Source organism: Melanerpes formicivorus, unplaced genomic scaffold (assembly GCF_026170545.1).
Source record: "Melanerpes formicivorus ecotype bairdi unplaced genomic scaffold, bMelFor1.0.p_v2 SCAF_2, whole genome shotgun sequence".
Lineage (NCBI taxonomy): Eukaryota > Metazoa > Chordata > Aves > Piciformes > Picidae > Melanerpes > Melanerpes formicivorus.
Genome location: NW_027142354.1, coordinates 57,680,108 through 57,705,856, shown reverse-complemented (window position 1 = coordinate 57,705,856; position 25,749 = coordinate 57,680,108). Strand labels below are relative to the sequence as shown.

General features: G+C 43.1%; 1 protein-coding gene across 8 annotated transcripts in view; it reads right to left on the bottom strand.

Moving 5' to 3' along the window:
- Positions 1-24,362, bottom strand: part of FAM13B (family with sequence similarity 13 member B) — a 51,233-nt gene extending 26,871 nt beyond the window's left edge. For 2 of the 8 annotated variants that reach the window (XM_068162941.1, XM_068162947.1), the window contains exons 1-7: positions 24,055-24,362; positions 14,114-14,280; positions 12,951-13,141; positions 12,303-12,515; positions 8,350-8,527; positions 6,867-7,011; positions 4,095-4,252 (exon numbers count right to left, since the gene is read on the bottom strand). In XM_068162941.1, the coding sequence (XP_068019042.1) occupies positions 4,095-4,252; positions 6,867-7,011; positions 8,350-8,527; positions 12,303-12,515; positions 12,951-13,107 (851 nt within the window). In that variant the 5' untranslated portion in view covers positions 13,108-13,141; positions 14,114-14,280; positions 24,055-24,362. Of the gene's footprint in view, positions 1-400; positions 577-4,094; positions 4,253-6,866; positions 7,012-8,349; positions 8,528-12,302; positions 12,516-12,950; positions 13,142-14,113; positions 14,281-19,495; positions 19,516-24,054 lie in introns of those variants that run through there. The other 6 variants (XM_068162921.1, XM_068162934.1, XM_068162933.1 and 3 more) reach the window with 5 other exon arrangements.
- Positions 24,363-25,749: the final 1,387 nt, after the last annotated feature.

Here is a 25,749-nt window from a genome sequence, read left to right as displayed (position 1 = left end):
CCCCCCCAGCTGAAGGATACTTTTAAAAGCTGTAATTTACACAGCCACACAGAGCCTTAACGCAGCATGACACAGCAAGACACAGAAAGGTAAACATCTTTGTTTCATAATGCTAACCCTCTCCTGAGAATCCCTTTTGCACTGTCTACCCATAAAAAGTCCTGGTAAAAACATAGCTTGAGCAGAAAAGCACATTCACTAGAGACAAAAGCATTACAAAGCTGCTATTTTGTTGGTAGTTTACTGAGCTTAGATTATTATTTCTCAATTAAAAAAATAAAGCAGTTGTTACATGATTTCATTTCTCTCCAAAATACATTTCACCTCACATCATTTTAAAGTTAACCAAAGTCCTATCTGCAATCACACGACAGGAAAAACGTTTCTTTGATATATTTACCTGTGCAGCAGAACTTTACAGGCCATTCTGATTATTTTTGCTATCCCAAACGAGCACTTCATGTAGAAGTGCTTCATTTGAGAAACAGCAAAGCGTGATGTGGGCTGCTGGCTGTGCATGCTGCTGGCTGGGATTCGATGGCTGCCTGTCAGGCTGTACTTCTGGAGTGCTGCGCTAAACCCTGCAGTCTAAATAGAAATAGACTGCAACATGAGGTCACTCCTGACAATAAGCTGCCCAATCAACACTTGAAAGCTTTCCTAACGTCTTGTTCACAGATATTCTAGAGGGATAAGTATTTGGATGTTAAAGAGAGTGCTAAACCAAAACAATAAGGATTTTTCCCCCCAGCAATTCAGGCAGTGGTTGTATTTGGGCAGCATTTAGTCTCACTTTGTTGCTGTGAATGTTATTGCCTCCCTCTCACCCATCGCAGCTTATGAAAACAAAAAAGGGTTAACAAAAATATCCCTGCGAAGCAGCGAGGCTGTTGCCCTTGTCACTGCATTTAATACAGACAAAAACTGTTTACAGAACTTCCTACTCGCCATCTCTCCTATGTTTTGAAAAGCCCAAAGAACGCATCAGGTTTTTACAGTAGATTTCTGACTGACAATATAGGAGATGAACTGCAAAAAGTAAAGCAAATACTGCTTGGCAAAGCACAGCAATGAAAAACGTGGAATAATGACAAAGACTGATTGTAAGGGACTATTTCCACAGCCTGTCTTAAAAGTCAGCTGCAATGCTGAGTCAGTGATTCTCTTCTCCAAGTCAGGAGAGCAAACCCGAAAGAGCCTGGCAAAAAGGCTTCTGAGAACGGAGAATAGGAGGTCTCCTTTACATACACAATGTCAACTCCTGTGCAAGGAATCAATGTCCCCTGGCTGGGTAAACAGGCGTCAAGATCACTCAACAGGTTTCTTTTAAATACCATTTTCAAGCAGTGACTAAATCAAACTGCATTAATGATTATCCACATTCTCACCAGATCTCTAACTCACATTAACACCATGCAGGGCATGAAGGTCACAGGGTTCAAAAAGAACAAACAGCATAAGAAAAAAAGGCAGTGAGCAAAATTATGAGCAAGTCACAGTCCAAACAACTAGAAGGAAGGTCATATACCCCATAGTATGAATCAAGACAGCCAGACTTTAACATATAGAACATGCAAACTCAGCATTCTTTCTCTTCTTTCCATGAAGAGCCCAAGAAAACAGATAATCAGTTCTCAAAACCTGCCAACAGCAAAGAGGCAACCCTGCCACCAGCTTAAGGAGCTGCAGCTATCACATTTGAAGTCCTCTTTCTCCTCCTCTTTCCTTTATAAACTGCTGCAGGCCCTATGTCAAGACAAACATCCCAGTAAAACTGCATTAGCATCTGGGGGACATAATTGTTCTTTTACACCAGGAAAAAGAAAACCAAACCCCAAAAGCCATTAAGTGCCTGCTATGAAAGCCTTTAAGTTTGGAAAACAGATTTACAGTATTTAATGTGGTTAGGAGTTTGCTGAAGCATATTTGGTCATTCTCTGCAGTATGTTTGGTTGGTTGGGTTTTTTCAATGTTTCTTGCAGTCAAACTCTTCTCTTCTTCTCCAGGATTTCTCCTTATCCTTCCCCACAGATTATATAAAATAGCAACCATAATTAATGCCTATTAATTTTTAATTAACCCTAAACACAGGAGGAAAAACGTTTTGCTCTTCAGGCTATCGAATTTAAGCTCCCAAACATGTTGAGTTTGTCGCTGCTGCTGAGCTTACACATTCCACAAGCAACTAAATACCTGTGCAGAGCTAAACTGCTCTGAAAGTTCCACTGGAAGGAGCAGGTTTGTAAAAATTCCAATTTCTGCAACACTTTTTGGGGTTTTTTTGTTTGTATTGGGGGTTTGGGGTAGGTTTTTGGGGGGGTGGGTGGAGGGTTTTTGTTTGGTTTTGTTGTTGTTATTGCTGTGGTTTGTTTCTTTTTATGTAACTCAAACTAAGCAGCTCCATTGCTGCAAAGATGATGAGCTATCAAAATCAAGTTAAATTACAAAACAGAATGATGTTTCTCCCACTTTCTATTTTACAAATACTTGCAGTGAAGTAGAAGAAAACAGGCAACCAATCAGCAGGACAGATTTTCAACCTGAAGTCCACATCCTTCAGGCTGCTCAGGCAGTAAACTTACTTGTGACTTCCCCTGCATTTCTTCTGCTTTTAGTCACACTTTTATCACAGATTCTTCCTCACCTCTCTCTACAAGGTCTTACATGCAATGCCCATACCAAACACATGCTGCAGAGGGGGCAAAATGCAAACTCTAAATGAAACAGGCTTAAAAACAAAAGCTTCTGTACAACCAAGTCAAATTCTTGCTTGTAATACTCGTGTTTCGCAAGCAAGAGTAAGTAAGCTTCAAAATCTTACTTCCATTTGAGTATTTAGGCACCTCCTTTTATTTAAAAGCTGACTCCTACTCCTATGCTCCTGCCTCTGCTACTTCTCACAGCTCTCTACCAGCAGAGCCCATCCAAACAGGTCCCTCTACAGTCCGGCTCTTAGGCAGCCAACACAGGTCCCTCCAGCTTCAGCAGCCACCACACCTGCTTGGACAATGCAAGCCCTTGGCTTTCTGTGTGGTTTCCTAATTACTTTTTTCTACAAAGCAGTTAAACCTCAGCTTGTGTATAGCTGCCAGTCATGTCACTCCTACACTGGGATAACAAGGAAACACCAACCTCCAAGAGAAATTTAGTTGGCAGAGTTGAAACAAACTGGAGAAGGATCTACAGGTGTTTTACAAGTATATTAGCAAGTCAGCTTTCACAATCCAGAGCCTTCATTTCAACTCAGATTAAGACTTTCAGGACCCTCTGGACCCTCAAACCAAGGATTTTTGCAAGCAAGGCATTCTACAAAGTCTCACATATAACCTGACAAAATGTCATCTTTAAAGTGCTTTGTGTTTCCTCCACATTGCTCCTATTAAAGGCCTTCCAGAACCTCTAAATTCCAACCTACAAATCATTAATGGTCAATTTCCCCACTTCCTCTCCACTATGGAGAGTCACTTTGGTCATTTAAACTTCCTCTTGGTCCCTGGTGTTTTCCTTCTAGAATATTTTCAGGAAGTGCTCACATCCACAGAGCCATCATTATGATTGTTTATGAAACATATTCCACTGTCCTCCAGTGAAATAACAAAGTATTCCTCTCATTTAACATCTCATCAAACTGACAATTGAAAAAAAACCAACCCACACCTGGACAAATTCTCACATGTTTAGGAAGGAGAGTTATGTAGGGACACATTTCTACTCACTAGCACACGACAAAGGGTGCTAGGATTTCCCACTGAAAGGGAGTGCTGGAGAGCTGGCACAGAATGGGTTTGCACCCACCAATAGTCACATTCTTTTTATATTTCTGCTACAAAATTTGCTGATTAAATATCACCCCAGAGCTTCACTGCAATATGCCCTCTTCCACTTCCTCTCCATAAATCACCATAGCTGATCCAATCCAAGTTCTCAGGCATTCCTCTGCAGAATTTGGGAACCATTCTTTTATCTCAGATTTTACTACTACAAGAACAGCAAAGCTTCAGCTTGTAGACACCACCACTAATCTCAAAAGCCTGACAGCTTCTCTCTCAGGCAGAGAAGACTAAATTGCAAACTCCAAGGCACAAACAAGTCACCTTGTTGATGCTGTAACGCTCCTGGAATCCGAGAGACTCCCTGTCACATCTAGATGCACCACCGCTGGCCTTTCAACAGGTTTCCCTGTGCCATCCTCTGGAAGTTCTTCAGACTGCTCAAGCTTTACATCTTCCTCCTCTTCCAAGAGATCATTGAACTTAAGAAAAATAAATAAATACATATTTAATAACAATTAATGGCTTGTAAAGTTCTTGTAGGAGGTCCAGGGAACTAAATGAGCATGAGAGGTATAAAAGCAATGTACATGTGAGAGAACACATTTCAGGTTTAGAGGAACAGGCACACTAGACTGGCTTTTATGTAAAGCCATCCATTCCACATCATTAAAAAGCTACATAACCCTTTGCAGTTTTTACCCAATATTTCAAAAGAGAAGCCCCTTTGATGCAGTAAATGAACACAGAATGAAGAAATAACAAGATCCCAGTCACTCCGAGGTCACAAGGCAGAGAACCTTTCTTGCTCTATGTCTAAAACAGATAACTCTCCTGTTCTACAGGCAGCCTTATTCATATAGGAGTAGCACTTCTATGCACCCTTCTATGAAAGGCTACACAGAAGCCTAAGCATCTGAAGTACTGGGTTAATACTTAAAGACAAACATAAGAGCAAGAGCATTGAGAAATTTCTATGAAGCCTCTTGTCTGTTTTTGTTTCCAAACACAGAAGACCTTTTCACTGAAGCAATAAAATACAGCCAATTTGAAAACAAAACAATACAGCCAACTGACAGCTCAAAAGAGTCACCTTTTAAAAGCAACTGTCTAAAACATACAAAGGTAAAGACAACAAAGTGACTCTGTCTGATTACAAAGCTCCTCTGTAATTGATTACTGATCTCCCAAACCTGCAACCCCCAAAATTAAAGGAGCAGCAGCCTCAAGAAAACATGCTGTGATAGTATCTGCCATGTGAGCACAAAGCCAAACCACTGAACTAAGGAAAATCAACACTTGAGAAGCTGAGGATTACACAGAAGTCAGAGAAAAGGTGTTTGTTTCTAAAAGGGGTGCAGTGTGTTAGATGGCCCTAGATTTAGGGCAAGAATGTATTCATTCCCGAGTTCCCTTTGTAATTGCAAGAGGATGTGCCGCTGAACCCTGGGCAAGTCCCACCCACCACAGCACAGTCATGGCACGGCCACCCCTCCGTGCCCTCACCACTCCAGCCCAGGAGGGAGTAGGACCCAGCAGAAGTGCACTGTTGACATCTGGTGGAGACACCACGAAATTAAAGGGACACCCCATCAGGTCCAAAAACCTCGGGGTAGGAAACCAAACCCATCAACCAAGCAGACAAAAAGCCATCCAACAAACCCAAAAGGCCCCAAGACACACTACACAGACTGTTGTGCTTGGGAAAACCATTTGTTAAAAGATATCATGACCCGCAGACAAGTCTGTCAGTTTAAAGCATGAGAGCACAGGTCAGCTAGCTATACTTTAAAGAGCTGTTACCCAAGCCCAAAGTAAAAGTCCTCAGCCTCAGGTTGCAAAAGAGCTTTCCTGCATGCAGCAGGGCTGTGTCAGTTCTCAGTGCTAGACACACTCCTGCAAAGAGCTGAGCAGACAGCAAACACTGCAAAGCTGCAGCACTTTGCTGGAACAGTTAGCAGAGCAGAAGCTGCTCCATCCAGAACTTGCTGCCCACGCTTGGCAGACCAGACCAACGGGTGAGGCATCCACTGCAGTGAAGAGGAAGCAACCAGCTGCCCTAGTACTTGCCTTACCTGTCTTGCTAGAGGAGGGGTTTGTGGCACAGTTGGCTTTAGAGATTCAGTATTTCTTGTTACCTTCCTCCCTAGCAACTGCTGGCTATTTACCCTTTCTCCTCTTTAAAGCAAATACATCATTTGTTAGGCCAACTGGATATATGAAAATTCAGTTTACAGCTTTCCATATTTCTGAGGAAGGGTTTGAGCCAAGGCTTTATTGACAATCCATGAACCTGGCCTGGATGATACAAAAGTACTTCTTCCATAGGTTATCACTTACATACCACAACTTATTAGAATTAAAAATACCTGCCAACAGAAGAAGGTTGTACCACAAAATGGTAGTCTTAGTTCCCTAACAATTCTCCATCTCTGTTTATCCCAGCATGACATGGTATTTTAACTCACAAAGCTGAATTTGTTAAGGAAAGGCACAGAGCAATTCTGGAAGCCATCAGTGAGACAGGCAGGTGAATGTGGCCATCCTGGCTCTTGGATGCTAGGACCCAGAGTACTTTTGTTCCACTCAGCTCTGTTTCTCTCATTTCACTGCTTTTCCCCACTAATGTCAAGATGATGTTTTGAAGTCTTAGAACCAGAAACACCATTCAAAAATGTTGGCAGAGGGAACCACCACTGATAAGATCAGCAGGTGGAGTGCGAGACCCTGCATGCTTCTGTAAGACACACCTAGGTGTATCACTGAAGACCAACAGCAGCACAGGTCTGCTTTTGCTTAAAGAACAGTTCTCCTCTCCTAAAAAGGTCATTGCCAAGCTGTACTGTTTACATAGCATAACAGAGACTGTGCTGGGCAGGACACTGCTGGGTTAGTTCTTTGGTATTTTCTATGCAGCACAGCTATCCTGACCACAAAACAACTTCACAAGCACACCTGTTAAAGTGCATTTAAGGAAATACCAGGGTTTGTCACACTGCAAGAAACCCCTAAATGGTCTGCTACTAAATAAAGTGAAATGTCAATACATCTTTCACAAACAGAAATCAAACCATACTGCCATTTCAAATACTTTACCTGCTCAGTTATTGAGCTTAAATCGTTCGTAGATGAAAAATCTTCCTCTTCGTTTTCAAAGAAGTCATAGTAGTTCTCCAGAAGTCCTGCCATTATTCTGCTAACCAGTTCTTGTTCTTTCAGATCCTCCACATCTGTGTAAATGCTGAAGATTTCAACACCAGTTTAGTTTAAAAACCTAAACACAAGTTTCCCCAAAGAACTCCTGTGACTGACTTCTATGACTAAGGGCTACACCCCACAGCACACGGGAAGGCCAGAGGCTCTTTAGGAAGGACAGGCAGGGGAAGGAAGGAAGGAGTGTCACTCTCCATGTCAATGACCAGCTGGAGAGCATGGAGCTCCACCTGGGGATGGATGAGGAGCCCACAGAAAGCTTATGGGTCAGGATTAGAGGGAGGGCAGGGACAGGTGACACCCAACCAGGAAGACAGAGCAGATGAGGCCCTCTGTAAACAGACAGGAGCAGCCTCAGCTCACAAGCTCTGATCCTCATCAGGGACTTTAACCACCTGATACCTGTGGAAGGGACAGCATAGCAGGGCAGAAGCAATTCAGGAGGCTTCTGGAATGCACTGCTGATACCACCCTTCTCCAAGTGACAGAAAAGCCAGTGAGCAGAGGATCACAAAGATGACCAAAGGGACAGAGCACCTCTGCTACAAATACAGACTGAAAGAGCAGAGGTTGTTCAGCCTGGAGTGGAGAAAAGAAGGCTTCTGGGAGAATTTAGACCAGCATTCCAGTGCCTAGAAAGGGTCTATAAGAAAGCTGGAGAGGGACTTTTTACAAGAGCATGCACTGATAGCACAAGGGGTAATGGTTTTAAACTGAAAGAGGGTAGACTTGGATTAGATCTAAGGAAGTTCTTCATAGGAGGGTGGTGAGGCACTAGAACAGGCTGCCCAGAGGGGTTGTGAATGCCTCATCCCTGGAAATGCTCAAGGCCAGGTTGGATGGGGCCTTCAGCAGCCTGGTCTAGTGGAAAGTATCTGCCTACAGGAAGGAGGTTGGAACTAGGGGGTGCTTAAAGTCCCTTCTAGCTCAAACCACACAGAACTTTAAATACACCTTCACACCACTACAAGCTTTATACTAAAGTGATGAATACAACTTTTCATGAGGAACATTCAAAATTCAGGGATTTTCCTGGAGAGAGGAAACTCCACTATACATTTGTACTTTAACAGCTTTCTCCCAGAACTGCTTTCTTGCTACAAGCAGTCATCTACACTCTACCTCTAAAAATTCTGAAGCTTAGTGTAGTAACAATAATGCAACAATGGAATCAGTGGTCTGTAATATCCCTGCTCATAGACAAGCCACGGTTTAGATCTGAACAACAACTGCAAGACAAAACTGGAGGAGAACAGAAAGAGAGTGTCCAAAACATATTGTTACTCATGGACTGGGCAAGGCTTTAGCCTAAAGACATACACAAATTCAGATAAAAAGGCTACATGAACTTTTACAGCTAACTTACTGAAAGACATCCGGGCCAAAGACTGCAGCTAAAGAACTCGCTGACCAAATTTCTTCATGATGCGAAGCTACGTTAGCTAAAAATTTACACAGAAACTTCAACAAACTGTAATTAACAGGTGGAAGCTGCTGCAAGAGGAACCTCAGCTTTCTCCCAAATTCATCTTCATTATTATAATCTGGAAAAGAGAACAACAGTATTTTGCACACAGAAATAAGAGAGCTGCTTCTTCACGTCAGACAGAAATCAGCTTTTGGACTCTGCTCACAGCAGTTGCACTTCCAAAGTAAGTTTTGTCAGCTCACAACCTAAAATGTCAGAATTTGCCTTGCTTTGTTCAGCCTGAGATGCTCCTACTAGATTCATCCATTGAAAAAGTAGAAAAACCCACCCTAAACCCAAGATCTGAAGCATCCAGCCCACATAACTGAAAAGCATGCCTAGTGGTAGTACTTCAGAACAACCTATCTGTCCCAGCATCTCAGTCTCTTCCTTTCTGATGTTTCCAAGAGAGGCTGACAACTCATTTCCCACTCTGTCAGTCTTCTTCAATGATGTCAGAGGTTTGAAGGGGTGGTGAAGAGGCAGAGGAATGTAACAAAGGAAAAAACCCTCCCTAGTCTTGTAGGAGAGCACCACCAGACTACTTTCCTAATGATACATTCAGCTATACATTTAATTTCTTCTGTGGAGCAGAAACTGATATCCTAAACCAATGATTTCCACCACATTCTCCTCTGCAAGTCCAAACAGCAGTTTTTCCCAATTAAAGCTCACTCAAGTTTCTGATGATGTAAGGATGGCTCCTCTCTGTCCTTCCATTTTACAATTATGTAACAATTGCTTTGCAGAAAAGCTTTAGAGACAGAAACAGCTCCAGAGAGAGTAAGCTCACTTAAAAGCTAGTTAAGTTCTCCCCATTTCAAGCCAGCTACTTGGACACTCTACTTCTGTCTCTAATATTTAACCAATGAACCTAAGCAGTCTCACTGCAAATTACCCGAGTGCATGCTTAGCTTGAAGCTTGCTGATTCCATTCCAGACCTGAAAAAGGGGCACCATAAAGCTTCCAGATTCTCACCCCACGTTTAGCCATACCCTTCACTAAAATATCTCCCCCTCTTATTACATTATCAGCCTTAGGGGTAACAAGGTTTAATGAGTTTATAACCACATTTAAACTACACTATCCACCTAGAAAGGTTGGACCAGATGATCCTTAGGGTCTGTTCCAACCTGGCATTCTGTGATGCTGTGAATTCTTTGTACCTAACAGAGAAATTCCACATAAAGGAAATGTCAGGAAAGCAAAATGGGGGGGGGGGGGGGGGGAATACCAACAGGCCTCCCCCTTCTTTTCTAGACAATTGAAAACTCTTCTCAGATCAGTTTGAAAGGAAAAAGGACGTTTGAAGATGAGGAGCAGTCACTCTGCTTCTCCAGATAAGAGCTGTGACATCCTAGTCCTTAATACCAAATGAAAGAAGTGAGTGAATTCCCTGTTGTGTAGGTACAGTAATAGCAGGCAGCAGCTGGGCAGGACATCATTTGCTCAGACACAGTCAGCATCCACAGTGTTTGAACACAAGTAACCAGGCACAGAAAAAACATTCTCTCTAAAGAGTAACAAAGCCAAATGAGTATCATTTCCTTAGGTGTTACTCCAGAAATGCTTTAGAAAACAAGAACTTAAAAATTACATTCACAAAGTGGATATTCAAACAGGAACAGAGAGGTGACAGCCAGACCACCTCACACACACATCTGCATGTGCTCTGTCTGACCAAGCTGTCTGAAAATGTAGGTTGTAAACAACAGACAGGGACCGGAAGTGGGAACACTCTTACCTGTAACTGAAATCCTCTGACAGTCAGCCAGGGATACACACTTCTGGGACACATGGCCTAGCACACTGGGATCAAATTGACACTTCAATTACTAAAATCACTTGCTCTTTAGGAACTGAAGGGCCTGTAGGGAATGAGTCTCCAAAGGCGTGTATGAGCCACACCTTGCTGTAGAACTGAGCTGTTTTGGGAAATAAGCTTACCCTAATGATGTGGAAGGCCTTGTAAAGCCAGCAAATACCAGCGGTAAGCAATTCCTCCGCATAAAAGGCAGCTGATACTGCAATCCAGAAACTAACCAAGATGTGTCTACCAGACAGCTGAAATATCAAAAGCCAGAACTGGAACAGAGGAAATCAAAACTTTGAATTTTAGTAAAAGGAAAGAACATTTACAGGTTCCAATGCCTCGATGTCCTTGGTACAGATGATGTTACCTCTCACACTTTATAAAAACACAGCAGAGACCATGAGCTGCAAGTTTCAGTGAGTTTCTCTGTGTGTTTAACAAAAGGGAATAAATGAGGACTCACATACTGAGGAAAGCTCTTTTCCCACCCACCTGTCAATCCTTCCACAGTCCATCGACTCAACCATGGGAACCTCCCTATTTTCATGTCCCTATTTCACAAGTCACAGAAGGGAATTACACTTCATACCAAGTGAGTACTCCTCAATCAATCCCATCTCCAGCCCTGGCAGATAACATTGCAAACCAAGGGGCAGACCAGTACTAGCTGAGCACCCAGAAGCACTCTGTGTTACTGTCCTAACAACCCTTTTGTATTTGTTATCTTTTTCATGGGGAGTGGGGAGGGGGGGTGCAACAAAACAACCCCCAAACAACAGTTTACTAGTTACTTAGGTCCCATGAACATCAGCAAGACAAACCACACAGCAGCTCTATCACTAATGAAATTTCCCATCCCCTTCAGTTTCTCATTACTGCACAGGACAAATGGAACCTCAGCCTCAACAAGCTTCTCTGGTCTGTAGCTTCCAAAAGCTGTTTCCAACACAAGACTACTTAGTACCTCACACCATGAGTGCTCGGCCTCTGCTCACCAGCTACAGGCCACCAAGGGGATAAACACAGCTCAAGAGTATAGGAAAACCATTCTGTAGTCATCCCAAACCAATTCCTCCTTTGAACAAATAGGAGTAGCACAAGCATTATCAAGAATAAACTTGACAACAGAAAACTGAATCAAACAAAAGTGGGCATCTTACAAAGCAAAAGAAGCCCAGCACTTGGAAGGAAGTACAAACTGACACTGGAAAATGAGCAGCACTCCTGCAGAGTGACAACCAGCAAACCCCTCGGTTACCTCACAGGGTGCAGAGCTCCAACAGCAGCATACCCTTTGAGAACATTACTAAGGCAGTGCTGCAAGACAAGTGTTTCTACTAGTCAAGTTATGAATCAACTCCAACACCAATCAACACAGCAGAGGGCAAAAGACCCAGAAGAGTGGATACAGACAGACAAGTTGGGAACTGGAAAAGAAAACACTGCGCCAGCATATGGGTGTCAAATTAACAGGGTAAGGTTTAGCAGTATATGAAAAAACATACTTAGCAACAATATGCTGATGACAGGTGGTTTTTTCCTCCTACAAATGAATCTTAGACTGAAAAAAAACCCACAGTGGGAGAGGAAATATGACATGAGTATAGGGTTGAGAGCTCTTGTGTAGCATGTAAAAGCTCTAAGTACCATGAAATTGTAAACAGAGTAAGTGAAATCCAGTGTACATAAGAGACAAAAGCATTCCCTACCACTTCCAAAGTGATGGAAAACCATCAAACAACTCTGATTCCAGTGGCTTTGAGCAGTGTCCCAGTATTCTCTCACAAGAACATGGAATAGTCACAACTAATCAGCATGGTATGTGGCAGCTTCTCTGTCTTTGAATCCAGACTGAGTTTCCCAAGAAAGCCCTATTTATTTGGGTTTTGTGCTAAGAAAAGGTGTGTTTGAATGCCTCCTGCTACACACATTATTACACAGAACTCCAAAGACACTTTCATGTCACTACAAAATTTAATGGAGGTTTTTACTCTTAAATTAATCAACTGAAAACACTGAGTCAAAAATAATTACTACCTTGAGAAAGTTGCATCAAATGTATGTGCAAACTGCCTGGGATAACTGGCTCTGGAAGTTCTTGAAGAAAGAATCTAAGAAGGCTAATAGCTGAGGGTACATCTGCTTCTTTAACCAGGTCCACATCTTCTCCATTATCATATCGTTGCCGAAGCCACTCCACTGTCTCAGCATTCCCATTGACTTGAAAAAGTCCTTCTTGTTCCAGACCCCCTGCATTTAGAAAAAGTTGCAGGAAGAAAGTTTTAGATCTAGTATGGACAAATAGAACAGAACATACTGATCATCAGATATGCACAATTCAAGACTTCCTGGGCAACAGTTTTGCAAGACTTCCAGCAGTCCCCCTCCCTGCAAACAGAGGCTTCTGCCCAGTTAGGAATACAGTAGTAAGGTAAATGTTGGCAGTACCTGAAACATACCTGTGAAGTCCCCTACTGAGCTGACTGCATTAGTGCTAGCTAGACAACAATGACAATCAAACATAAGGAGCAAAGACAGGAAGTGTGTATCACCAAAAATCCAACCCAAATCACATCCAATTAAATCTAAGTACCTTCAGAAAACAAATACTGTTCCAAACCCCCAATGTGAGCTGTAAGAAAAACAGCTAAATCATTCCATGAAGCACAGCAAGTTGATACATACCATGTTCCTCAATATAGTCCACGACATGGCGGACTATGAATGGAACCTCATTGTCTGGTTGCCCTTCTTGCTGCAGCTCATCAAGTGGAATTCCAAATATTTTGTTAGCAAGAACAGAGTTGCAGTTACTCAAGGAAGGGGAGGAGCTCTTCCTCATATCTTTTTGCAGCCAAAAATCAAAGCTGTCTTTTCTGTCAAGTAAGAAGAATTAAGAGTCATCCTTCGGTGTACGCTGTTGAACGCATCGATCTGTAACGCAAGGGGCTTTAACTGCCTCATGCAAATACTCTGTCTCCCTTAACAAGTTCACTGATTTAATGAAGTTCTGCAATGACTCCAAATTCAGCTAACTAGATAAATGACTTTAACCTAGGTGTTCTGCTCGGTCCTCAATAGAGGACCAATGAGAATATACACACCGCAGCAAAGGAAATGAGGAAAATTCTGGTTACAACATCATTACTTCAGTTCGAAGGTGCTCTGGCAGAGCTAGATTCTTCAATACATATTTTGACAGCATTTATCAGTCAGGCTTTGAAAAGCCAACAGAAAAACCTCTCCAGAGGAAATGAAACTACTGGATTATACCAAACCAAACCCTCAAGTTTCGGTTTCATTAAATGATTAACTACTTTGTGCCACACAACTATAACGAGTGCAGTTCTGACCTATTTGGCGTACTCTGATCTACACAATAAAGCTCTCAACACCTGCATCAAATTAAAAATTTCATTGAACATAAAACCCCCAAAACTAGTTTCTAGATGCTCACTGATACCATTCTTCCTAGCGTGCAGAAGCTCAAGCTTTACTTGCAAGTCTTTGCTTGATACAGGATCTAGATAGATAACAACGGCATTACCAAAGGCATTGTAAGTCACTCAGTGCAACTGCTAGCCTGTCAAACCCAAAAGGTTTCTTCCAGCAAGGGAAAAACCTGTCTTTTCAAAATAAATTAATTAAAGAGAGCAAACATACTTAAATCCAAGCACTTTCATAGTGGATGGCTCATAGAATACTGTCCATACTGCTAGTCAAAGCACTGTAACCAAACTTAAGTCTCCGTTTACGAATGGATTAATAAACACAAATAAATTAGACAGACTGAAATCCACACTTCATTTGCTTTCCACAGCCTGAGAACAGCAGTTGAAGAAACCTACCTCAGAGTACTTAAACAGCCGAGTATGAAAAACGTTTTCTGCGCCAGCTGCCCTCACTGACCAAGCATTCTTTTGTCATTTATGGTTGTTTAAGATTATGGCAAAAGATCAGCCTGTAGTTCCTCATTGAAGAATAGCAGAACTCGATCAGTACTTCAGCAGTTAATCTGGAAATAAGGAAAATATTATTGAACCACAAAGTTTTCAGCAGTTTTCAAGTGGGTGACAAGTCTAAACATCACATTTGAGGAATTCTCCTTGTCAAATCCTCGGTTTCTTGTTCAGAACAAGGAAGCAGAAACCCCACATCAGTCTGGCTCACAGGACAAAAAAACAAATGCCCTTTTTGCACTTAGTGGCTAACCAAACTTAAAGTTAGCATGGGACATCTTAGCATTAACCATTATGAAATCACTTTCAGACTCGTTCATCCTTCTTCCACAGAATCACAAAGGGCTAAGTAGGTTATAGCCAGAGGTGTTTCACAGTACCTACCGCAGAAACGTTCCATGTCTGCAACACTTCTGGAAGGATCGCAGGCACTGGTTTATCACGCTGTCTTTACATGGCACAAACTAAAACCAAACTCCTGACTAAGGAGCAAAACAGCTGAGCAGACCTCAGTGGTACAGAACATCTTCTCTAGAAAGTTAATTATGTGTCCTAGCCACCGGTTCAAAGTCCGAGTGGTCATCAGATCCGGACACAGGAAGCAATTTCCCAAGCTGGGATTCTCTAGAACCACCCACACTCCTGCCACCTTTCAGAATGAGTCCTGATTAGCTGGGTAATTCTTATGTTCTCAGCTCCCAAAGAGCTATGGGCCACAGCAACAGCCTTTGGGGCTTTCTGTGGTACTAAACGTTGAAACTACAGTTCTGTGACACAATGGAGCTGGCTTTAACATCCAAATACAATCAAAAAGTCATCTATTGCCTTGGTCACATCCATTACCTGTTCTAAATAAACTCCAGCAACTTTAACTGGGCAAAACTAGCTTGCAACATACACATAAACACAATACACATCACCCAAATGAGACAATAAAAAGGCCTCCCCTAGCTTCACTTCATAATATAAGGAGTGAAATCTTCTGTTCATTAAGATTGTTATGAGAATTCAACTGGCAGACTTGAGAAAAGCATCTTCCCTCTTTTTCTTCCCTCTGAGTCTTGCTCCAATTCCACAACAAAAGACATCAACTTCATCTCCAAAGTCCTCACAACCTACTACTCTCATTTCTATACCAAAATGTCAGTTCATTCCTTAGCCCATGACACCAGGAATCCAGGTTTTCCTGTTCCAAATCCTCTTTAAACTGTGCCCCTATTTTAAGGCAGCTGGCCATAAGCTCTACACAAGGATGCTTGATCGTCCTCTTCAAAATTCTCTTACACTGAGGCCTAGAGGAAAAAGTATTTTGGGCTTAAGTGTTTAAATCTTAGCCTATAGATGTAAACAATACTGACCAATATCCTTTTCTGTTCTTTGCCATCTATCTCTATCATCTTGGATCACACACAGGTTCTAAGTCTGTTATGTGTCTCACACAAGTGGATCCGGGTTTGAGATCAAGATTGCAGGTGAGTTGACAACAGAAAACCAAGGGTTATATTCCAGATAACAGGCTTTGCTTTATTTGTGTTTGTTTTAACCAATCAATCCCCAGGCAGCAAGCAATATTTAAACTATAAAGATGCACACAGTTTATTGCCTCGAGTTCTACCAAACTCAACCTATCCGCAGTGAAGCAGAAAGACTCATGCTGGCCGGCTGTGGGGTTAATGGCAGCTGGGAAAAAGTCTTTGATGGATCTGCCACAACTGCTCCAGGCTGCCTTGCTAAAACAAACAACAAACAAACTTCAAAACAAACATCATCTAATAAAAAGAGCAAATTAGAAGCAACCACTTCTTCGTAATTCAGAAACAAACAAAAGATCTTGACGTCCAGCTCATAAAACGTTAATAATTTAATACCGTATCTCCCCTTTTTGCACTGATCAACAGCTTCCCCACTTGCCTTCCCTTGACTCAGGATGTACACCACTTGAGTGCAGACACAAATGATGACTAAGACAAGATTTATAGCCTCCAGAATTATTTCTAGAGCCTTTAACAAATAATGAACAATACTTTGAGGGTTGGAACTCTTTTTTCTGCCACGATCAAGCATCTCAGAAAATAGGAGCGGATGCATTCGGTTAACTATTCCTACCTTGGTCCGTATTACCCTAACACTTTTGAGAAGGTGTTTCCTCCTCCCAATTTCACATCCTACAGGCTTCACAAGTCTTATTTTTTAAAATAAATATATCTAATATTAAATTAAATAAATATAGATAATAATTTAAAACACAACAACAACCACACCCACCCCACCTAAACCTAAAACCCAACCAGCTGGCTACATCTTTCTCAACCTACCTCCCTCTCATGCTGCTACAAACATTTACAAAAATCCCCTAAGCTACAAAATTCCACTACAGAGAACTAAAACCATAACTTATTGTGACCACCTATTACAAGAAACTTTTGAAAGAGGCTCAAAAATCCCCACCATACTATATCCTGTGCAGCATCGTGAGTCCAAACATCTGAAGTTTAGAGCATCGAGTTTCATTCTGTGTTGTGTATTTCAGAGCTCTCAGCTGTTATTTTAAAAACAAATTCTGCTGGGGGGGGGGGGTAGAGGGGGGGTTGGGTTTGTGTTTTTAAACTAAAGCAAGCACTTCATAAAGTCTGCTGGGAAAACAGCACCACGGGTTTCATTTTGCCATCATAATAGCATTCACTTATCTTGGCAACTGAAGAAGCATTCACACCCACATATGAAACGCCACTAAAGAAAACATAGAATACAATTGCAACTGTTAAAATTTGAGGAATAGGTATGAAAGCTTAGACTTAAATTTAGCTCAGCTTTTACATTACTGGCTGAACCACAAATAGATGGGTGTCATTTTATATTAAAGCCCTTAGGGCTCTACCACCCTGCCTTAAAACAAAGGAATGAAACAACAAGTAAAGATAAAATAAACCAGAAACGGGCTACGAGCTGAAACCATGCCAGGAATGGAAACACTAATTCTGAGCCTAAAATTATTCCACAAGTCTCAACTATCCCAGCAATTCTTTTATTTGCCTGTTTTTGCAATAAATTCATATTGTCTGTGAAGCCAAAACCAAAGCTAACCACGACCGCTGTTCTGCTCTAGTCTAATGTTTTATCTTGTGGGACTAGCAGACGTCATCGATGACTTTTTTGGTAACACAGGAAAAGTAGAAACTACACATAAAAAATTTAGATATGGAAAAAGAAGTGTTACAGGGTACCAAAATCACTCATCATACTTCTCGGGGAATGCACCTCAGGTTTAGACTTTAGCTTTTTCACTTCACAGCACTGTCACCCTGTGAGCCACCTACATGTTTGCACCCAGGGGCCTAAAGGAACATCTCTGGTACAGAGGATCAGGGCTCCTTGTCTGCAATACAAGAAAGTTTATTTACAAGTACAATCCCACAAAAACATTAAGGTGGCCCAAAGTTTTCAAGGTCTTCCTTTATATTTGATAAACAAAAAAATAATGTATGATGACTTACTTACGTGACATCTTTACATGACTGACTGCTAACTTGGCAAAAACCTGAGAGCAAACATGCTTCTAAACCCAAATGAGCTGATTTTGTTTCTTTAGGCTAAGTTTGAAACGTTCAAAGTTATAACAGATTTCAAGAATGGCAAAAACTGTGCTTATTTTAATTAATCTGAGAAGATGGCCAGGTTGGGGCAGGGGACACAGCCTGGAGGAAAATAATAATACATTTAAAAAAAAAAAAGAAAGAAAGAAAGAAAGAAAACTGGAAAAAGCCTTACCCCAAGCTCCCAGGCTTTAAGCAAACAAACAGACACTACCACAAACAAACAGACTCTACCACAAACTCCTGACACAGAAAAGGACAAATACTTGACTAAAGAGCACAGTTAAAGCCTCCAAAGCTCTGCAAGGGCTTGAATAGGAAGAGCTACAGAACAGCCTCCATGTAAGAAGAATAATCATCTTAGAGATGCATTTAAGTACTTACTAATGTACTTGAGTAGTCAAACCAAATTATTTAATGAAAAGAATTTAAAACCAGCAGGATGAGCTTAAAATAGATTCATAAAGCAAGGTTTCCTCTTTTTGACTGTTGGGGAAATTAGCTATCAAAAGGTATTTTAGTCAAGTTGGGATTGGCAAATCAGGCAGTTGGGCTTAGATATTGTTTCAAACTTAAGAAGCTGGATGTCTAAAGACTACCCTCCCCAGCTCCACAAAGGCACAATGTCTTAAAATAAGCACAGCTACAGAATTTAACTTGCAGTGCTGAAGGAAACCATGTTAGAATAAAGGTCTCTTCAGGCAGATGCAACTTCCCTGCTCCCTTCATTCCTTGGTAGTTACTAACTCTTCGCTGACATGTTTGCTTTCTGGTTAAACAGGAATGAAAGGGAGACAAGCTTGCTGCAGTTTTGCACACAATCACAAAAGGAGTCAGCAGAAGCATGAACACCAGCTCTCTAACTAATCAACTCACTACTCACACATATGTGCAAAGGCACATACATGCTTTCTCTCTCACACACACACACTCAACATCAACTCAGTTTGCTGAAATTTTCCATCATCTTCCACTAGCACCTCTGAGATATCTTCAAAAACCACCCAGCTGACAAAATCCTGGTTACACTGACACAGCAAATAAAAGCACAAAAAAAGGCAGCAGCAGATTTTGCACAATGCAATTGTAATGCAATTTTTGTTTCCTGGAAATGCAGTAGCAAAGCTTCTAATTGTCAAATTAAGCCTTTCTGTTCTTACCATGGAAGAATGCAAGAAAACAATTCAGGAAGGCTCCTCTGGAAAAGATATTACTAAAACTGATAGAATTTGGGAATTTATTTTTCAAATTCCCAAGCCAAGGAGCCCTGCTATTGATTAGTATTTATTTTCCAGCCATTAAAGTTCAGTCTACAATTCCAGCTGACAGAAGCCAATTACACTTTCTCTGAAAAAGCCCATTATCAAATACAGATCTTCATGAAAGACATCTCCTGTCTGCCTCTTCGCAAGAGGCAGGAAAATGGGCTGCCTTTAGACACATTAAACGCAGAATTTAGGGGAGAACACCCCACAAAGCCTCACACTTTAAGAACCAAATTAAACATTTAGCAACTGTACTTTTACAGTATCAGTAAAGCCTCAAATACAGCGACTGATTTAAGACAGATTCCCCCCCAAAAATGTACATTTTAGGAGAGCAAGCCGAGAGATCACCAAAGCGTTCGCCGATTTCCGAGTGCTCCGAGACACAAAGATAACGTCACATATTCACTTACTAGATAAAATCCAAAGGCTTTTTGCAGCATTACAGCAACTCATAATCCTTCTATGATTCTGCTGTAGCAAGAGGAATTAAAACCATCAGCGATAGCAGAAGAAAGTAGCTGTTTGCTCGCTGCCTCACACCCACACTGAGCGCTGCCAGATTTGCTCTCGGCTGCCGCTGCCAATGCACATGTGCAGAATTATAAAGAAACTTCCTGCTCGCACAGATCCCATCACATTCTTAACAACGGTAGTTAATAAATAAAAAGGCTTTTGTATCTTGTGTAACAGCTAATTGTATTCATCCTACTTGCCTATCCCCCTTCCCCCCAAATGTAAAGCCAGCTCCACCAACCGCACACATATAATTCCCACTCCATCAGATAATACAGAACTTAATTGCAGTGGCATTATAAAAGTACAGTAAGGGAAGAGACAGGAAGAAATTACCAGCAAAGCTATGCTGGAAAGGCTCACGTTAGAAAACCGAAGGAGCTTTACAACTGTCGTTGCTGTTAAGACAGACTTCGGAACAGAGGTCACGCTACCTCAGAGACACCAAAAAAAGCAAACTATAAATATATAATGCACTTAATTTATTATACATAAGTTATCCTATTACATATATTTATCATCAGCTTGTTTCTCCCCCTCCAGACTAGGCAAGCAGCAATACATGCTGGAACCCAAACCATTACAAAATGTACTGCATCGCCCACTCGCTACAGAAACACTGCCTCTGTCCTAAGGATGACCACGTGCCACCAAAATAAAGGACAGTCTCAGCATCCCCACTGAAGGAGCAAGAAGAGTTCAATTCTGTAGCAATGACTCTTTGAATTGCAAGGGAAGAGAAGAAAAAAGGGGGGGGGGGAAGGAAGAGAGGACTTATAATGAGGTCTCCTCCACAACCAATTCTTGTCACAACTTGATCATGACCAAATCTGAAGATACCACCCGAAATCACAAGGTTAGAAATTACATTGCAGACTAAAATTAGGTAACCTGGTTGCAGTGCAAGAGTGACAAGACAACAAAAGATTTAATGAAATGTGAAGTTTGGGAAAAAAGGGGGGGGAAAAGCCTTTCAAATACACTCCCTTTAAAAAAAAGAGCATAAAGGAAGAAAGAACCACAGCCATAATACCCCAGCTCTCATCTTTTCAGTTTTGTCCAAGTATTATTATCCTACACAGCTGAGCACAGATTTTAATCCTGATACACTGCTGGGAATGCTGAACAGAAGAGGCATGTGAAGAGAGTAGCTAGCCAGGCTGGAAACTGGACAACCACCATGCAGGGTTCCCTAAAGGTATTCTGCTCTGCTCCAGCTGCCCCACCCAAACGTCCTAACAAAGGTTCAGACAGTGAAGTATATAAACCATTTCAAAATCTTAATACATAACAAACCCTCTGCAACCTCTTTGTTACCTGTTTGTTTGAACACAAACTCGGTGCAATATATGTGAAGCTTGTTTGTCTTTTCTGCTATTAAGACAAACACACAGGATAAAATTTCACACATTCACAGGTGAGAGCCCACCGGAGCTGATCTGTAACCGGCACAACAGAACTATTCATCTCACTACAATCAGGACATGGTCCTAGATTCAGCTGCAAAATATTACCCATTTCTTCTCCTGAACGACTCCACCCATGTGTGGCAAACAAGACAGGTTGTCAGCAACACAATCACCTTCTAAGCTATGATTTTGAAGACTTCAGAACAGATCAGCTCCGCCAAAACCAAACCGCAGTAACAAATCCATCAGCTTTTAGGCTCCCAGATTACACAGAATTCATCTGAATCGACCCAGCCTCCACAAATCCCAACAGCTGGCTACAAAACTGGCACAAAACCACAAAGGCAAATCTGAATTTGCTAAGGCCTTGAAGCAGTCAGTTACTCCTCTCAAACAAAGGTTTTGCAGGTCAAATTGGTAACTTGCAGAAGACAACAGTCAGCAAAAGATTCAAAAATTATTTGGCCAATTTCACTAACTTTCCAGGGAGTGAAATTCTTGCACAGTCTGAATGCAGTTTTCACATGAGACACACAGCCTCTCCACTGAATGACTGACACATCCTTCTCTTTAGTAACTGCCTGACAAGAAACAAATCTCTCTCTCTCTCTCTCTGAGCCCTTCATAGACTTCATATTCCCTCAATTCTCTGTCTCCTCAGATGTTTTGGATAAAGTGTTTTTTTCTTTAGTTCCTAAGTAAGAGTCCTCATATCTGAAATGATTAATAAATACATAACTGGCTCTGCAATGTAAGGAAAAAGTTAAAAGGCTTACCATCCTTCATCCTCACAGAGCCAAATGCTGAACTGCCCTGCAAGATGTCATTTCACACTCATCCCAATGGCTACCAGATTTTTGTTCTGTGTGCTAGCTAACATGGCAGCAAAAAATAATCTGGTGTTACAGAGAATTTCAGGATAACTCAAAGGCATTCTCCTACCAAGCTCACTTCCTCAGAGCTGCAGCTCTTTTCTCCTACCAACCTCACTTCCTCAGAGCTGCAGCTGGTTTTTTTTTTTTGGGGGGGTGGTGCAAGGGGGAGAAGAAAACAAAACCACCAAACCCCAAAATTTTATCCAATAAAAAAAACCCTCAGAGTTGGCAGGTTTTCCTCACTTTCTAAGGAGCCTTAGAAAAGGGCAGCACTGCTGAGCTATAAACTTTTGACCAGAGATCAAAAGGTTGAGTTTTTGCAAAGGAAAAAGCCAGGGCAAAAAGCGTTCATACCCAGAAAGCAGGGGTGGGTTCACAGAACTTCCTCCTGTCTATTCCAAACGCATGGAACATTTCTCCAGTCTCACCTGCTCTTGCAAACATGCTGATACGTACATTAGAAAAGCCTCACTGCTTGCAGGGGTCTCATACTATCAGCCACATGTGACAAACGTTAAATTAAGTCTTTTAATGAGCTGTTAGAAGCTCCTCCAATGTTACAAGCGGCGCACATGGCAAGAGCCCAGGCTGACTAAGACTGAGCATTTAAAAAGAACCATTTGCCAAACTCAGATGTTTTGACACGTTGTCCATGTCAGAATTTGCAAGCACTAGAAATCACCAGGAGCTCCTCCTAGTCAGCTTCTTTGAATGCATTCACGAAACACTCTACTTGATTGATCTCTCTAAAATAATACTGCAAATTTCCACTCGGAGCCTTTCAAAACATTGAGATATTTGTTTCATTACTGTAAGGTTGTCAAGACAAGGAAAAGGATCCCTGTGGTGCTAGACAATATATAACATACAGACAAGGCAGGTAAAAAAAAAAATATATATATATATATATTCTAAATACCTTCAAATCTTTGTAACAAAGAACATGCAGAGCAATTTACTAGCAATAAGCAGTAAAAAAAATATAGATAGAAAAGAAATAGACTAGCAAGACAGCTGAATTGATTACAATATAAGCCAGCAAACTTGCTTTCTCTTTTGTGTTCTGGGGGTTTTGTTATGCTGGCAGATTACACAGAAGACAGAAAAGCTTCAAACCTAAATGCTAATCCAGTTCAATAACTTATTCCAAAATCACATTCTGACTACTCTATCCCTGAAGACACTCAGGAACACAGCCCTGAAAAAAAGCACATTGTGTGGGTTTTGGGATAATCTGTTTCTTTTTGTTTTGTTTCGAGCAGGCAGCAGTGATTAGGTAGGGATCTATTTCCACCATGTTACTTTTTTCACCCTTTTGAGCCTGACAGCAGTAACAAATTCTGTAAACTGTAGCCAGGTCCAGGAACTGGAGAGTGAAAGGGCTGCATTTAAGCAGCAGGGTTTGACCGCAGGGCTTTTATTGGGTTGGGTTTTTTCCCCAAATCTGGAAGAAGCACCCTAACGTTTGATTGCTCACGTTAAAGCAACTTCTTGGTTGGAAGAAACATTTACACCCAAATGTTTAACTCCCTAAGGAGCGTCCAAGAACAATGGGAATTCACACAGAGTTTCCTCAGAAGATACATTTAGCCACAGGCTAGAGCGTGAAGTCCGTAAGCTGGTGTTCTTAATGCCAGTGGTGCCTACATATTCACAAATGACTTAGTGACTACGCCTCTTTAACTTCGGGAACCAACTTTGCGGGCAAGGAGCTGCTAGGCTAATGCTGTCAGCGTGCCAAGTCTCATCGCAGTGGGGGATAAGGCTGGTCCACCGTGGGAGGAGGGAACAGGCTCGGCAGACAACTCCGCTGGAAGAGCCAAGAAATGCCTGCAGGCTGTCAGGCCGCCTCGAAGGTCCTACCGACACAAGTGCAGCCTGGGAAATGAACGCACCGCTTGACAGCTCCCGCCGAGAGGCTCTAGCAACTTCTGCACTGCAACACGCCCGGCTCTGCCGCCCCGACGAGGAAGTTCCCGCGCCCCTTATCAGCGCTGCTCCCAGAAGGTTCCTGAAGCCTGACGTGACAGCCTCCCTACCCTACGAATCTCCCCCAAACCGGGGAGCCCGGGCCGGGCCACGAGCCCACCACCGCCCCCGCGGCTGAGCGGCGACCCCCGCCCCGGCCCGCGCAAGCCCCGCACGCTGCGCATGCGCCCCGCGGCCCCTCACCGTTGCCGGGTGACTCGCCCTCCCCGCCGTCCTCAGCACCAGCAGCAGGTTCCTCCGCCTCTTCCTACCCCGGGGGCCGGCGCGGGCCTCTCCTGGCCTCTTGGCTCTCCTTGCGGGCCTCCTCCTTCGGCCTCCGCCGCCCCCGCCGTCTGCCGCCGCTCTGCCGCTCCGGGCGCTGTCCGTCCGTCCGCCTGTCCGTCCCCTGAGCCGCTCACGTCGCTCGAGCGCGCCTCCGCGAGCGGGGGGTCCCCAACGGTAGCGGCGGCAACGGGCGGAAGTGACGCGCTGACTGACAGGTGCAGCGCGCGCGCCCCTCTCCCTCGGGGTCACGTGCTGCGGGGCGGGGAGGGGTCGCCGGTGGCCGCGGGGCGGGGCGGAGGGGAGCCGCTTCCCGCGCTCGGCGGCTGGTCCGCTCGGGGTGACGCTCGGACAGCGCCGCGGCGACCCTCAGGCTCCGAGCCGGGGAAGCCGCCCGAGGAAAAGGGGCTGGCGGCCGGGGGCAGGCTGGAGGGCTGGCGCGGCCTTGTCCCGGGCCACCCAGCCACTGCCGCACCGCACCCGGGAACGACGGCGTTGGAGCGTTTTCTGTTGTTAACCTTACCGTGACTCAGCCAGCCGCCCGCCTCGGCCTGGGCGGGCTCAGACCTGCCCGGAGAGTGACCGTGGCCGTTAGTGTCACCGTGCGGGCTCCTGCCCGGCCCCGGCCTCGAGTCTCTCGTCGCCGCACGAAAACCTCCCCTGTGCATTTTGTGAATTAAAAGCGTCGAGAGCCATCCCTCCCAAACACCTCCCCGGCGTAAGCCTGCCAGAAGTAACGAAGTGCCCTTTGACAACAAGCTGATGCATTTGGAAATCCAGCATTTAGCACCCTGGAACTGAAGTTAGCACAGAAGTTGGTGCGGAGATGCGAGCTGACACCAGAAGTGTTAAAAGCTCTGCCTGACAGTCTGCGGTTCCCACATGCCACGTTCGAACTACAACAGCTCTTTCTGCCATGCAGTGCCAGCAGCCATAGGTGGTGGGTTTAATAAAAGCACTTAAGGAAATTTGAATTTAGTTAGTAACAAAAGAGAAAAAATAAAAACCACCACCCAAAACCCCAAAGCTCTCGGGAAAAGCTTTTCTTCCTCGTGAAAAGCTGACAATATCTGAAAGGGGAAAAGAGTACAGGAGGAGAAGGGGATTAATTGGACCTTTTGCATTGAGAATAAATGGGAGGGTTTTGTTTCAAGTTTTTCTATATGGAATCACTTTTATCTCAAGATAGGTTTGCTCATTAAGAGGATTTTACATTTATGAGTCCCGAGAAGAGTCACAGGATCACAGGATGCCAGGGGTTGGAAGGGACCCAAAGAGACAGAATAGACAGACTAGACTAGAATAGACTAGAGTAGAATAAACCAAGTTGGAAAAGACCTTTGAGATCATCAAGTCCAACCTATCACCCAACACCATCTACTCAGCTAAACCATGGCACTAAGTGCCATGACTAGACTAGACTAGAGTAGAATAAACCAAGTTGGAAAACACCTTCGAGATCACTGAGTCCAACCTATCACCCAACACCATCTCATCAACTAAACCACGGCACCAAGCACCCCATCAAGTCTCTTCCTAAACACCTCCGGTGATGGTGACTCCACCACCTCCCTGGGCAGCACATTCCAATGGCCAATCTCTCTGTATAGAACTTCT